A 16,984-nucleotide genomic window follows, 5' to 3' on the forward strand; every position below is an offset into this window, starting at 1 on the left:
GCAAAAGCAAACACAACTCACATACACATGACCATTTTCTCTGTCTTTTTGTTGTGCCTGTCTGCGACTCAACATCTTCACTATATGGTAAGTAACAGTCTTTCTTTTTCATAATATTTGCAGACATATTATGCTGATCTGATCACTATTAATGAAAGATGGCCATGCTTCTTTAGCTTGTGAAATGTTCATAAGTCTAGTTTTCTACCAATCCCTTGGTCTTTTCCAACATAGTGAGTCTCATTGTAGAAAGAGCTAATATTAATTGCTTTTTGAGTTATTATTGAATCCTTGTAACTTACAGAATGTAAGTGAATAGCTGAAAACATTGCAGACTATGAAAACAAAGAAACAATTGGTTAGGTAGCTATCATATTTTTCTTCAGTATGAAATCAGTTATGAGTGTGATTACCGTTTGAGTTGCCCTACCCATATGTTTTTTTTCTGTCTTTCATCTCACCTGTAAATTCTTTAGTGGCAGCTCTTGGTTATGAAAGCTATGATTACAGTTTGTAATACCAAGAGTGTTTGGAGTTTATTGGTATGTTCTAAATCATTTCTTGTTGGTGTTTGTTGCTACTTCTGTAGTCACAGGTGACATGAACAGACATCGAAAAGTGATATAATAAAAATACATCACTGTTGGAATGTTTCATATTCAAAATAAATTCATGTAGGATTGTTTCTTCCAGGAGTAATGTGTGAAATTGATGAAGAGGTCTGCAATAACACAGCAGAAACAAATTGCTACAATGGAGGACTCTGTATTGAGGGACCTGGAATATCATTCAGTTGTATTTGCTCTCCAGGTAATTTCTTTACTTATTTATGTCTCATCCCATTAGCAGCTTTGTGTGTGTGTGTGTGTGTGTGTGTGTGTGTGTGTGTGATAGTACAGATTCATTTGAATAAAACATTCCCTATATGTTCATTTTTTATTGGATACAGAAATACAGCTGGATGTATAGGGAAGTTTTCATTTCGTGTGATAGTACACCAGTTGCTACTGGTTTGTTTACTGATGTTCATTTTTATTTTGAAATTCAAGTTGTGAAGTTGTGCTTGATGTAACATATTTGAATTTTTCATCTGTGGTTGTGTCTGTGATTAGTTGGCCAATTCTGCTGTATTATTTGTGCATGTTTTATGTATTTACAAATGTCGAATATGCTGGTATAATATTTGGGTATGGTTTTATAATGGAAATGGTACTGCTTGTAGAGAATATGGATAGATGATTTCCCAATCACAGAGTACCAGATTCAAGAGTGATTACTCATGTTTCTATTAAACTGTGTGGGACTGGTGCAGTGCCCAGCCAGAATGCTTCATCTGAATGTGCAATTGAACAAAGTTTGACTGAAGTAGATGACATTATTCAGTTGGTGGAACACAGCACTTCAACAAGTTCATGCGAAATTTCTTCACATACTGGTGTTTCACATACAAGAATGTGGTGGATTTATGCAAAGCCTCTATTCTTATCATTTACAGTGGATTCAACATCTCTGAGAACAAAATGAAAGCATATAATTGGAATATAGTTGTTAGCTAATTTCATATTGCCAAATAATCTGATTAATACTGTTTATTAATGAGTCCACTCTCATTTTTGATGGTATCAGTAACAATGATAACTCACATCTGTGATCCAATGAAGCCCACACAACTTTGTGGAGATACATTTTCAAGAACAATTCCTTATGAATGTCTGGTATGGCATGACAGACAGTCAGTTGATTGGGTGTGTTGTGGTGCTGCATTGCCTTCAGGTGGCATTATCTAGAGTGTATACCATTATTGTAAAAGGTTCCTTTGGCTACAAATATGACAGGGCTCCAGGACATTCTAGTCATCAGGTGACACATCTAAACCTAACATTTCCTGGAGAGAACCAGTAGAAATAGTCATGATTGTCAGCCACCAAGCTCCCCAGACTTTATCCCCTTTATCCCCAAGCAAGGATGATGAGGCAAACCAATGTTTAAAAATATGAAAACTCGTAGGGGACACTGGAGTTGGCTTTTTTTTTTTATCTCAAGGTGTAGTAAAATACAGAGCAATAGATTGTATTATTAATTTGGCTCTGTGGCTTGCTCTCAGAACTCCCTAATGTAATTGATAACAGCAGCAGACACTGAAAAATTGGTAAGCACTTGTTCACCTATTCTTACATGCTTGATTTGTGCCATTTTGTGTGCCAGTTCATCCATCACTGTTAGTCTGCTACTGCCCTGAAATAAGGCTACACAGCGACTGTTTGAGTACTGATTATGCTTTGTGTTTTTCAGTCCCTGTTAGCACCTGCCATTAAACTGAATACTCTACTTGATTAGTTTTTGATCACTATGTTAAATTGACACATAAAATTGCACGTTAAGAAACATTTCAATTATAACTAGAGACAAACTGACCCCATTGACAATATTGGGTATTGCAAGGAACAGGTGATGAGTGGTATCTGTTAGAGCTGACTCCACCTGCATATTTCAAAAATGGTACAGCAAATATTGTGAAACAGTGAGAAAATGTGTGTGCTCTTAGGGTGTGTGTGTTTGTGTGTGTGTGTGTGTGTGTGTGTGTGTGTGTGTATGTGTGTTGTTTATGACAGAAATGATAACATACTATGTAAATCATACACATGTAGTCTTCATCTGCTCCTAAATTAACTGTTTTGTTTTACTCTTGAATTTCTAGAGCTGTTTGTAATGTTTACTGTTATTCTTTCTTGTATAATTTTATGTAATTATAATAATAATAACCTTAAAATGTAATATTCCCAATGAGACCCATTTTCTCAATCTGTGGTTAAAAAATAATTTCATTTCCAAACAATGGAAAATCTGTGATGGAATAATAACAATATGAAAATTATAGATAAGTACTTACCACACAAGATGTTAAGTGGCAGATAAGCACATTGGGTCACACACACACACACACACACACACACACATACGCACATGCACATGCACACGGACACACACGTAACACTCCTACATATATTGGCCACTGTCATCTCCAGGTGCAAAGGCTCAGCTGTGGCTGCATCTGACATGAGCAGTGATCTTTTCTGGGATAGGTAGCAGGGGTACAGAAGGGCTGTGGCGTGCGGAGGAAGAGGGATAGCAGGTTAGGGTTGGAGGAAAATTTATGGCAAATATAGATCCCAGTCAATATGTGTCTTGTTCACATAGAAAAATATTTTAATGATTGTGCTATGATCCTGTACCACTCTGCCATTGGCTTTAGGATGGGAGGGGTAGTTATCCATTTCCCAATTCTTAAAAACTTACATAGTTATACAAATAAAGCAGACATAAAATTGGTTCCTTGGGCCATCAAAATGGCATCGGGGCATCCAAAAGGCAATCCTAGGTTTGTGAGAAATGCTTTTGCCGCTATCTTGGCCATCATGTTGGCAATTGGTACCGAAATCAGGTAGCATGAAAAATGGCTGATTATTCACATAATGTTCTTGCCCTCCTGTTGCATCCATTAAAAAGGTCCCACAATATCTAAAGCTACAATCTCAAAAGTCCTAGAGGAGGAAAAGTGGTCGATAATTTGCAGAATGTACTTGTTTTTCTGTTGTGTCTATGGAAAGGTTTTTAATTGGGTCTTGAACTAAAATTTCAAGGGGTCTAGAGGCTTCAGATAAGGTTTGCAATTGGATTCACAGTCTGGTCTGTGTGTGTCCAGGAATGGAATACACATGGGAATATTATTTTCAGTATCATACTTTATGCTATAACAAACTTGGGTACTGTAGTGACATTGCATGATGAAATGATGCTGAAATGCCTTTGGTATCAAAAACTGATTCTCAAGGGGCATTTTGTGATATAGGATACCATCTTCAGATACGAAATATAGAAGAGCAGTGCATCGTCAGCATTCTGCATCCTGCTCTTAAGCCTCTTGCACCTCAGCAATAAGCACCTCATCTGCTTACAAAACATGAACCATCCTGATCAATGCATCTACATTCTGATGTAACTTTCTAGGTTTGTGACGAATGGTGTAATCATTTTCAGTTAGCTTTAATGCCCATCTCAGCAGTCAACTTCTTGGATGCATTGAATTCAATAGCTACAGTGAAGTGGTATGATCAGTAATGACTGTGAACTTTTTTGTATCATATTGGTATCATTTAAAATAGTACACCCCAAACACCAAAGCTGATAACTCCTTCTCAGTTGTGCATTAGTTGATTTCTTCCTAACTGAGCTGGTGAGAGGTAAAACAAACTGGTTTCTTTCTCCCATGTTGTTCCAGGCTTATGACAAATCCTGCAAAAAAGTTGCAAGCATCACAAGATAAGACAGACATTAGGCTATAATAACAAAGGAGATTTTGTCAAAACATCTTTAATCTGTTGCATTGCTGTCTTGATTTTGCAGTCCATCCAAAAGGTGCCAATATTTTTAGTAAGCTGGGCACAGGTTTGGTCACAGGAGCATACTCTTTGACAAACCTAATTTTTGATGAACCGGTGATAATAATTTATAAACCCACAGAATGACTGTAATTCCTACATGTTAATGAGAACAGGGAAATTATCTACTACTTCTGTAACTCATTGATCTGGTTCCACCAGGCCCAGGAACTGAACCTGTGACTCAGTGAAAGAATGTTCCTCCAACATCAAATTACCCCCTTGTAATCACGCTACAACATGCTTTAGTCATTCAGCATGTTCTCTGATTGTGTGTCAAAACACACTTATATCATACAAATAAACCAAACACATAGTTGGTTTCAATCCTCTTAACATACGATCTGTGAACTGGTGAAATGTAGTGGTGGATGCTTTTCTCAAACCAAACGACATCCTACGAAATTGGTTCAATCCTGAAGGCAGCCAACATCCTGTACATTCTACAGAAAAGTGAACACATTTTCCGAAGGTTTTTTGAAAGTGGCTACTGCAACACTATTTACCATGTTAGACTGTGGGTCAGTGGTATTGCTAGCCTCAAGTTTCCTAAGTTCCTAGGAATAGTAGACTAATGCTCAAATCTTTCTTTAAGATGGACAGTTGTGCCTGAACTTGTTCTAACCTCTTCTCTAGTCAAAATTATTAAGAACAAGTATGTTAATCTACTCTTACAAAGCCTTAACACATCCTGTCCTCACTACTACTCACCTCATCTCTGCTCTGCTTTCTGTCTGTACGCGTGTAGTGGGCTCATTCCTACCCAGCATGGGTGTAAAAGTGGTAACAATGGCAAATAAGGTTTTTTTACAACAAAATGAAGGCTCTGTAATGCAGCACCGCTTGCAAAGAAAAGGCAGTTCATTGCTTACTAGCTGCAACATCCTTGATTACCTCCACTGACAGATCAGCAACTGGGCAGCTGTAATGCACTTACATTTTGGGCAGTTAGCAGAATCGGCAGCATGACAAAGTAGCAGGACAGAACTCAGGCCAGTAGCGATGGCAGTAATATGAGGTTACAGCAGGGCCATGTTTATGTGTACCAGGGAAGCAAGCCACATAGCATAATGGATTCTCAGTGTGACAGAGCTGGCTCACAGACTCCATGACGTGATGGACCTTGCTCGCCATGGCAGTGGAAAGCATGGCTTGAGCAAGAGCAGCTACACCTGGTGGGTGCATACATAATGCAGTAGCATGAGAAACAAACTTACAGTGTCCATGCTTCTAGCTGACAACAATGCTCAATTTATGGAATTCAGCTATGAAAACGTGGCCTTATTAACAGCCAGCCCACTTAACTGACAGCAGTTTTTTACAGATACCCAGGTGGGAGAGGGGTGGGCACATGATAAGGGTAGCTTCAAATAAGAACATAAGGATTAAATAGGTAAAAATGATCCTGTATCTCAGTGTACAGGTTACAAAGAATGTGCCTGGGGAAGGTGAACATGTCATCAACCGTTTGGAGGAACTATCAGATTACCCTTTTGTCACATGATATATTGCAAACTACAGGCAGATTTCATATTTCTACATATCCAGAAAACATTTAACATGGTGCCCCACTTCAGACTGTTAATGAAGGTATGAGCATTCTAACGTTCCCGACTTATTAAAAGTGTGAGTGTGAATCTGGGTTATTTCGGTTTATTCCCCCAAACCACCTTCCACTTCTTTACAAGGTGACTTATTGCTGCTGGAAACCCTCTTGACTTCTTCTCCGTCGAATAACTCCGTCGAATAACGCTACGTACAGGAATTTTTAGACTCTGCCTATTAATGAAATAAGCAGATATACAAACTTTGCTTTTTGTCAATTAACAATGTATTTGACTTTCATACACAATAAAACTATCACTTTCAACAAATAACTTCTGGTGAGTCTCTTGTACAGTCAAACGTCAGAAACAAATTGAATTACAGTTAAAAGAAAGTTGGCTTTGATACCATAACTTTTCTTAACATAAATCAGAAAATAAGTCTTGCCTACAACAAAGTTATGTCAAGAGTTTACACGAGTTCTTTTTTAATTGTCAGTGACCCAATGAGCTCAGAGCTGCATATAAACTCCAAGGTTCTTCCTTACACACTCACTAAAACATCTATGGATTGCCTGACAGGTACTTGCCAGTGCCGTTCATCTGCCGCATCTACTTTCTTCCTGCAACTGATTTTAAACCTGCACACACAAACATGTGATGCACAGTAGGTAGGATTCTACCATCCCACACTCATATCCAAAATATTGTGTGTTTGAGACGATAAAAGGCTGAGTGGTTCTAGAATTTACACAGAAATTCTCGAATCAGTACAGCATGTGGAATAGGTTCCCAGATACATGAGCAGCTTGAAGAATTCTCAAGTAATAGGACCCAGTATGTTGTTCTCAAAGGTGAGTGTTCATCAGAGATAATGGTATCATCAGGAGTGCCCCTGGGGAGTATGATAATATTGCTATTATTTCCTGTGTATGTAAATGATCTGGCAGACAGGGTGAGCAGCTGTCCGGTTTTTTGCTAATGATACTGTGGTGTACAGAAAGGTGTTGAAGCCGAGTGACTGTAGGGGTTATAAAAGATGACTTAGACAAAATATATAGATTGCGTGGTGAATGGCAGCAAGCTCTAAATTTAGAAAAATGTAAGTTAATGCAGATGAGTAGGAAAAACAAACACATAGTGTTCAGATACAGTGTTATTAGCATCCTGTTTGACACAGTCATGACTTTTAAATGTCTGAGTATAACATTGCAAAGTGATATGAAATGGAACGAGCGTGTGAGTATTGTGGTCAGGAAGGTGAATGATCGACTTCAGTTTATTGGGAAAGTGTGTGTCATCTGTAGAGGAGACTGCATATAGGATGCTTGTGCAACCTATTCCTGAGTACTGCTCAAGTGTTTAGGATCTGTACCAGCTTGGATTAAAGGAAGATACTGAAGCAGTTCAGAGGCAGATTGCTAGATTTGTTATCAATAGGTTTGAACAATGTACATATTTTATGGAGATGCTTCAGGAACTCAAATGTAAATTTCTGGAGGCAAAGTGACATTCTTTTCAAGGAACATTACTGAGAAAATTTAAAGAACTGGCATTTGAAGCTGACTGGAGAATGATTCTACTGCTGCTAACATACATTTAGCGTAAGGACCATGAAGGTAAAATACGAAAAATTAGGGCTCTTACAGAGGCTTATAGACAGCCATTTTTCCCGTGCTCTATTTGCAAATTGAACAGGAAAGGCAAAGGCAATGACTAGTACTGTTACCTGGTACTCTCCGCTGCGCACGGCATGGTAGCTTGTGGAATATGTATGTAGATGTAGATGTAGATTGGGGCTAAAGTGAAGCAGGGGAAGTCCAAAGAATAGGATAGAAGAGATGGCTGAGAAAAGAGAGCAAGCCGAATCTGGAATTCACGCTCTGCCTGCATCCTCTGAAACCACATATTACATCTTTTCCACAATTCCTGTTGGTTGGTTACAGACAGCACAGCGAACAATAATGAACTGCTTCTATCCTGAAAGATAGACTGATTTGGCATTTAGGTCTTGTGGAATAGTGTCAGTTATGAACAGATGTTCCAAATGTGAAAGACAAAATTATTACAATTATTAACAATAAAGAACGCCCGTAAATCCCCCAAACAGGTAGCAGCCTGCACAAAGTGGAGGTCAACATAGAGAAAGATGGCTTGAAGGTCTGAAGAGGACCCTTTGTTCAGATTCATGAAGGTGTCGTCAGTGAATCTGAACCAAATGTAAGGTTTCTTTTGTGAGTCATTGATAAGGATTCCTCTAGATAGCCCATGAATAGTTTGGCATAGGATAGTGGCACGTGGATGGCCATTGTTGGCTCACATATTTGTTTTTGCCTTGATATCTTCCAGGGTGAAGTAATCGTGGACAAGGATATAGCTTGTCACAGTGACAAGGAAGAGGGTATTGGGTTTGGAGTAAGTTGGGTGCTGGGAAAGGTGGTGTTCATTAGTGGTGAAGCCATGGGCATTGGGAATGTTGGTGTAGAAGGAGTGGCATCAGTGGTGATGAGTGATGTGCTGGATGACGAAAGAGCAGGAATTGTAGAGATTCCTTGTGGAAATAGTTAACATATTTTATATGGGATGATACATTGTCATATACTGACGACATAATGATTTGTACATTGTTACACTTAAGGCTATTTGGGGCCATCAAGGGTACTCCAAGGTAGGAAATCAGAGACACAGTGCAGAGAGCAGGCATAATTGGTAGCATTTAGGTTATCAGAGATAAATAGTAACTCTAGAGCTGTGCAAATTGCAGACACTCTGTGCAGCTGTCTGAGGGGAGAAGTTTCCCTTCAGAGAATTAACTGATAACTCCTTCCGCTGCCTAGATTCTGTTGTAAGACGTCGCTGTAGAAGGTGGCCACAAAAAGGCATGTTTTAGTAGAGGCAGCAAACTGCAATGTCAGTGGGTTTACACAGATTAGAGTGCTACTACGTCATTTCATATGCACAGAAGGGCAGAGCATGGGGCCATGTGACGTAAAACACAGTTGTTGCTGGCTGTAATAGGAGTGACAGTGACGTTTAGCTTTCATCTGAATGGTGTTGATATCAAATTTGTAGTTTGTTAGTGTAAAATCCAGAAGCATCCCCACCTAACAAGTAAGAGTAGGAGAAGAAACTACATGTGGTTGGCCAGAGGTGCCCTGGAGGTGCAGAACGACTCCCCACATTGGCCAAAGCTTGTTAGGTGGGTCGTCTATAGGAAAGGGGAATTGGTGTGCCACTACAATTCTTTAAAAACCCATGTTTTTGTGTTCAGAGAGAGTTCTCAGTCAGATCGCTGGGTGCTGACTCTGCCTTGTTCTTGGCCAGCTTCAACCAGCACTGATGTTGTTTTCCTCAATTGGAGTGCTGCTTTCAAGTTTGTACTTAATGTGCTACTAGTATTTACTGCTTCTGTTAGCACCTGGCCCCGTGGCTTCAGACACTAACTTCTGTTGTGCAACCAGTTACCTCCTTTGCTTTTATAGTGTTTAGAACTAGCCTTCAGTGCAGTAGTTAGTCTGGTCACAAATAAATAGTGTTAATCAGACCCCTGAATTCCATAAGTCTCATGCTGCAAGGATCCTGTTGAGTTCCAAAATCTGCGTCTCTCGTAGATGTCCTGAGACAGTGTTTGGGGCTGATCCGAGTCATCAACCTGCCTTCACTGAGAATTTGCCTTTCTGCATTTGCTCCTCACCACTCGGAAATTGCAGACTGACCTTAAACCCCTGGTCTTCCCTCTATCCTGTGTCAGGACATGACATCGTTATGGGTAATAGGCTGATGGTGTTGATTGACAAGGGCAGACATTATGTCTGTGGCAACATAGTAACCAGCTGCAATGGAGCATACTGGGTCTCAGGTTTGAGTAGTTTAGGAAGCATGTAGAAGGCAGGAGTGCAGAGAGTGATGGGGGTAAGGGTGACGTAGCATCAGGGAAGAGATTCTTGGAAGAACCTACGGACTGAAGGTCGTGCTGAATTGCTGAAATGGAGCCACTGTGGCATAATCAGGACTCGATGACTTGAATATTCTGTGTCTTTGATCTCCAATGCTTCACACTTGAAGATTAGGTGAGGTATGGCTTCATCTCCCTTACCACACAGATTATATCTTGGGTCCTCTCTCTATATATCCATCAACTGCAAGTGTTTCCTGAAGTTTCTGTGGTCTGTCGTTAGCCATACCATGAATTTAGTCTGTACTTGTTCAAGCTCTGTACCTGTTCAAGCTCTGGATTACACAAATTTTCTTAAAACATGACTTTGGCATCATCAGCTTGCCATGTTTATATTTTTGTATCATAGACCAATACTCTACATGCTATTTTCTTATCCAGTTTTGTAGTTTCAATTTAGTCATCCCCTTAGTGATAGTTAGGACAGGATCCTGTCCAGTAAATTGAGTCATTGTACCTGTCCTGACCAGTTTCTCAGCTTGTTCATTGCCACTGCTCATTGAGCGAGCAGGAACTGACAGCACATTGTTGCATTCCCCTAGTCTCACAAGGGCATCATGACATTCTACTATGATCTTTAATCTCGTTGGAGGGGCTGATAGAGATAACAGAGCTGTTTGGCTATCAGAATAAATGTAGGTGTGGCTATCTTCGTAGCACCTATGCAAATTCTTCTCCACACACACCCTAATAGCAGATATTTCTGCCTGTGGAATACCATGGACAGCTTCCCTAAAGAGATTGCACTTTCTAGTGTAGGCTGTACTACATACACCTCCGACACAGTTATTTTCAGCCCATCAGTAAATGAGACTAAGTCTCCTGCATGGTCTTGTGGTTTGTTCTTCCATTACTCCCTGCTTCCAATTGTTACACTGAAAGGTTTATTGAAACAACTGGAAGTTATTGCATAGTCAGCTGGCTTTTACTTGATCATTCCTCTATTTACTGCATTCTATATTTTGGTGTGAGATTCTGGACATCCCAAAGATATCCAGTTATTTCTAGTTTTTAGCCTGTATACTCCTGCCGCTGCCTCCATTTTGACCCACCGGTGTAGTGGGAGTGTGTACAGCATTTTCTCCATACCGCAGTGGGTGCACTGCTGATTCCACATATTATGGTTAAGCAGGCCCATATCTACACCTTGCCAAACTTATTAGCAGGCAGATTTTGTTCTACTTTGTCCCACTGTACTATAGCCCCATAAATTATCATAGGTCTTGTTGCAGTGGTGTATATCCTGTACTTACTCTTGGGGTTTAGACCTCAGTTTTTTTCCACAGGCTCTTCTAGTGGTCATAAGAGTATCTTTCACCTTGGAGCATATATCCCTTATGTGAGGAATCCATGATGGTTTCGCACCTGGGGTTGCCCATAGATACTTCACTGTCCCCTGTACAGGTAGAGTTTTTTTCGAGAATCTTAGGTTCGAGTGCATGTCCTGGATATGCTTCCTTGTAAATGGTACTGCAACAGTTTTCTTGGAACAGATCTGGTTTCCTGCACCAGTCTTGTGCAATGTACAATGCACATTGTGCCATTGTTCTAATGTACTATCAGATTTGCCAAATATTAATAGGACTGAGTTTTCTGTATATCACTGGCAAAAGTAGCTTCTAGTATTGAGCTCTCCAATGAGTTCATTCACCACTATGTTTCACAATAGCAGGGACAAAACCCCTCCTTGCTGACAATATTTTTTCATTCATCTTGTTGACTTCTCTCTTTCTTCTGCTCAACATGTCTTAATCCATCTACATATGGTGGTCTCCGTGCTATGCCCTTTTGCAGTTCTTTCCATGAATTTGAAGATCATATTGCTAAAATACACTAATGCTGAAATGTTAAAACCCACCAACTATATAGGAATAACTCTATTGTCTCATGGGCTGAAAATATTTGAGAAGATCATAGAAAAGAGACTGAAAACTACAATAGAACCATATATGGTGCAGAAAGTGACAACGAAAGAGTGAGAAAGATAGATGCCAAGTAATGTAGTGCTGTAGAGACAATAAGCAAAGGATACAGTGTTTTGGGGTGTAGAATGGAAGAGAAGCCATTAGGCAGAATCAAACAATGTAACATCCAAGATGAAATAACAACAATATGAAAAGGATAGATTAGTAGTCACCATGTACAGAAGTGAAAGACAGGCACATTGAAAACAGACTAATAGGTGAGAAGTCAGACTAAGCCCTCCATTGGATGTAAACACACACACACACACACACACACACACACACACACACACACACACACACACACACACACACATAGATGCATAACTCTACACACCCTTGGCCACTGTCATCTCTGGGCACTAAGGCCCAAGTGCGGCAGAGGTGAGCAGTGGCCTTGGCTGGAGTGGGTAGAGGGGGTACAGGAGATGCTTGGGTGATATGAGGGAACGGTGGCAGAGTAGTGATGAGGAAGATGCTCGTGCTGCCTGTGGGAGTGTACAGGTATGTGGTGGGGACAGGATAGGACTGCTAGGTACACCTTTGGGAGACTGTGCTGGAAAGGGGAGGGGAGGAGGAAGTTGAGAAGGGAAAAGAACTATTCATGTGCAATGGTGAGTTAGAAGGTGTATATAGTACTGGTGTGGGAGTGGGGCAGGGGATAGACAGGTGGAGGTCAGTGCTGACAAAGGTTGAGGTATGTACTACCCCAATCAAAGGCAGGGTCATCTGTGAAAGCAACTATGTGATCTACCATCTTAGCTGCCAGCACTGTGTTGTGTCCTACATGTGCATGATCACTAACAAGCTGTCTGTGTGCAAAAATGAACACTGCCCAACTGTGGCCAAGAGACAGATGGACAACCCAGTTGCAGAGTATGTTGCCCAACACAAAGTGCTTCACTTCAACTACTGCTTTACAGTCTGTGCAATCTTCATTCTTCTCACCAACACCAGACTTTCTGAAAAAGGCTGGTGACAACTCTCCCTGCAACATATCCTGCCTTGGTGTCAGTCTCTGCTAGTCTCTGTCTTCCACCTAACTATCCCCTTTCCAGCTTGTACTACTGCACTAGACTGACCTTCTTTCCCACTAGCACACCTGCATAATCCTATCCCCTTTTCTGATTCTATATTCTCACTTTTATCCTTCCTCCCTCCTCCCCCAAACCAGTCTCCATAGATAAGAAGTAGAAGAAACAAAAAAATGTTATGAAATACATTCTATACGGTGTTGCAAAAAGGTGTTTTAAGTCCTACATCATCATGTATTTCCTAAAATGCTCACGTCATCTTAATGAAATAGGTTTCCAAATTAAATGCAGAAATACAGAATTAGCCAAAAGAGAAGAATACAAGCACCTATAAGTGTACATGCAAAGTGACACCTAACATTAACTCCAGGCCACTCAAGGCTGTACTGAACAAAAAGAAGCAAAATCAACAATTAACCTCACAAAAGCAACTTTAACACATGTTCACATGTTACCGTGTCAACCACACTGACACAGTCATTCACTCAGTGGCCAAAATCTGCAAAGAAATTAAAGCTAATAAAACATAACTAGAGCCATTGGATTATGCACAGCTCAAACTCTCTGAGGATTCTGATGATAGCACACTTTTAGAGCATATGGAATTCAAGGGGTGTCTGAGGGAACCTTATGCACCTTTATAAAAATCTCACACACTGATGGTTTTCCACGTAAATGTAAAAAAATTGAGAGGAGAAAGAGAAACCCCACCTGTAAAAATGCTCCAGTACTCTAATACTTAATTGGGTCTTTGCAAATGTGGAGGAGCTAGGATTCTCAGCTCAGGCAAGGTGTAAACACACTTCAGAAGGCACCGGTGCCCTCATGGAAAGTCATTGCAGACTTCATAGAAAGGATGACCTCAGTGAGAGATGGCTAAAAGTGGTGTGGTCTTATTTGTCATCAATGAGTGTCATTTCCCTCCCTTCTTCCATCTTCAGATTATCTGTGAAGACAGTTTGTACTCTGGTGGGAGGATATATGCTTTTCTGCAGTTAAAGACAGTCTTTGCTCAGATGCTAACCAATGACTGCAAACCTTTGAAACATTCAGTTAAAGCATTCATGAGCATCACAAATCAATCCAAAAAGACAGTCGTGGTATGGTGGCTATAAGGAGGAGATATGGGCAAGGTGGCAGGCATGTAGTTATTGATATGAGGTGAAATGGTAATCTCCAAGTGAACCTGCAAGATATGGCACAGACAGTTGGAGAAAATTTTGCCAAAAATGGCTGCCGCCCCTATCTGGAAACCAGTCTATCAAGAACATAGAACCTTACTGTGATAGATAATTGGTATTTCTGTTACAACAATGGAGAACCTTACAACTATTCTTTCCTTGGAATCAGCGCTGTCTGCTGTTCATGACATGGAATCTGGCCCTAATAAAATGCACTACACCAAGTTGTGGCACATTATAGAGGTAGCAAAAGAAGGCCTCTTCACCCAACTTATCTGCACCTATCTGGGGGCAGAACAATTCCTATGCTTATGGGGGGTCTTCCTTTGGGCAGTCACAACTGTATAAGTTCATTTTGTAAAGTGAAGAAACTGCACAACAGTTGCTTAATTCACAATCTCTTGTTGCATCCATGACAAGTATTGAAGTTCCATCATCTGGCGTAAACAGTTATAATGAAAATATTGTGTTACATGACAATGGGAGGTGATCTTCAAGTCTGAAATGTCGGATAAGGAACTATGTGGCTAAAATTTCTAAACTGAATTAAAATAAATTAAAAAAAGAGAACAGGACATTACTGGCATATAAAATCACTTAACCATCTGAGGTCGTCCTCACCACAGTGTTGTCATGGAACCAAAGGTTCTGTGTCAGAAGTATGAAAGAGACTTAAAAGAAAGTTTTTCTGTTTGTGTTCCTGGTTGTGCAACATGGGGGAACAGTTTTTATGGAATTTATGTAAGTAATTCCATACAATGTGATTCCCCCCCCCCCCCCCCCCATTATATTGCATTTCACATGTTTGAAGATTGACTTTTTTGGTGTCCAGTTGTGATGTGTTTTCTCAGATTACTTTTATGTACCTTTAATCCTTTGGACATGGAATTCTGGTTCTATGACAATGTCTGGCTGAGGATGAAGTCAGGTGGTTAAGTGATTATATTTGTAAGTAATGTCCTGTTCTCTTTTTTAATTTATTTTAATTCATTTTAGAAATTTCAGTTGCATAGTTCCTTATTTGACTTGAGGATACCCTCCCATTGACACATACCTCAATATTTTCATTATTACAGTTTACACCAGATGATGGAACCTTTAGTGTTCTGAAACCAGTCTGGTAAAAGATAAAAGATTTTGGATTAAGCAACTGTTGTGTGGTTTCTTCATTTTATAATTATGGATGGATGCAATCCTAATACCCCTCCTTAAAATTGGAAAGGGCTGTGGTGTCTGAAAATTTATCACTTATGCCCTTATAGTCCACACAGGAAGGACTTTAGAAGGAATGCTGCTGCTTTCCTGAGTTATCAAATCCCAGGAAATTCAACCATTGAGATATTACCCTGCTGGAGGTGAAAGAATGTACAAACACTGTTTTATGTCATAATTGTGTAGTACATTTGTTTTGTGATATTGAGAAGGCTGACAGAGCGTCTGTTGGACATAACATCTGTGGACAGCTTGATCAATGGGTATACCCAACTTCTTATATGTGTATCATCCTTCCTGTCTAGATACTAGTTCATTTAGCAGATTATGAATGTCCTGCCAGGCAGATTTGAAGATAAGAATTTCATCACTCAGCTAAGTATGCTGTGTATTTTCAGCCATTCTTTAATGATTAAACTGCACACTGTATATTATTAGGAAACCAGTTCAAGCACATTCATTTATGGGGGATATTACAATATGTTTTCTTATCCTTTAACCCTGCAATATAAATGTGGAAGTCACAGTTAAAAATCAGGAGGTCAAAAAGTGGATTGCATGCACTTGTTTAAGGGTTATTTGATAACAAATTTCAACATTTCAATTTTTGCTTTGCTACCTTCAGTTTCAGTTCTTTTGTCATCAGTAAATGTCTGGTCATTGACTTGAAATCACTGACAGTCTTAACATGTGGCCAGAATTTCTTTGGATGTTATTAAATGTGTTTCAAAGAGATTCTCCTACAGTAGTCATTGAAGGCTTCACACTTTGGCTTGCTCAGTAATCACAAAAAATGGTCACCAAACTCTGTCAGCTATAAATACTATGGCGGCTGTCTTCCTGGAAGCTACAGGAATCTTGATTGTGGAATTTAAGGAAAAGATAGTTAATTCTGAAGAATGATATGGAACATTAAGGAATAGAGAAAGGGCCATTCAAAATAAGTGACCTAGTCTCGTCACTACTGTTTTTGGCTTGACACAGCCAGACAGACACAAGGACTGTTGCATCAAAAGGAGAATCCACTTGAAAAAATTATTAAACGATGATGTAGAGTGATCTGATATCCAACCAACTGTGCCTCTGCATGTGGACAGACACTTCTGTTATGGTTGAGTCCTGGAACACTGTTACACAAATTAATTAGTATGATGTAACTGAACCCCGATTTATTGGAACACACACAAACCATAATGTTCAGTCCTGGTTAGACATGCCTATGAATCTGTCCAGGCTGAGAACTGAGTTCCATAACGAAACTGACACTTTAAGAAGCAAACACCCATCCAGATATTAAATCAGTTGTTAGTGTTGCTGTGCTAAGGGCAGTGGCAGTTCCTATCCATGTGGGCTCTTTACTGTAGGTAGCTGATACCAGATTGGCAGCCACTGCCTTCATACCGTTGCTAAGTATAACCTTCAACAATGTAGCTTATGAGACACTCTAGATGAACTCTTCTGCTACCTGCCAAAGAACTGCCATTGACTGTCCAGCTGCAAGTTATAAAGCTGTGCATTGATACCACCTAATCTGTGTGATTTGTTGTCACTGATGGCAATGACACACTCCCCACTCAGGAGCTCTGCAAACAGTATGATCTCATCACTGTTTCACATTGGTAAATGTTCTTCATTGTGCCTCATTGGTAAATATG

General features: G+C 40.0%; 1 protein-coding gene across 1 annotated transcript in view; it reads left to right on the forward strand.

The window, feature by feature from the left end:
* LOC126267092 (protein eyes shut) overlaps positions 1–16,984 on the forward strand; it is a 275,518-nt gene that overhangs the window by 49,109 nt on the left and 209,425 nt on the right. The window contains exon 5 of the mRNA XM_049971959.1: positions 694–810. Coding sequence (XP_049827916.1) covers positions 694–810 — 117 coding nt within the window. The remainder of the gene's footprint in view (positions 1–693; positions 811–16,984) is intronic.

The sequence above is a fragment of the Schistocerca gregaria genome, chromosome 4 (genome assembly GCF_023897955.1).
Source record: "Schistocerca gregaria isolate iqSchGreg1 chromosome 4, iqSchGreg1.2, whole genome shotgun sequence".
NCBI classification, from domain to species: Eukaryota; Metazoa; Arthropoda; class Insecta; order Orthoptera; family Acrididae; genus Schistocerca; species Schistocerca gregaria.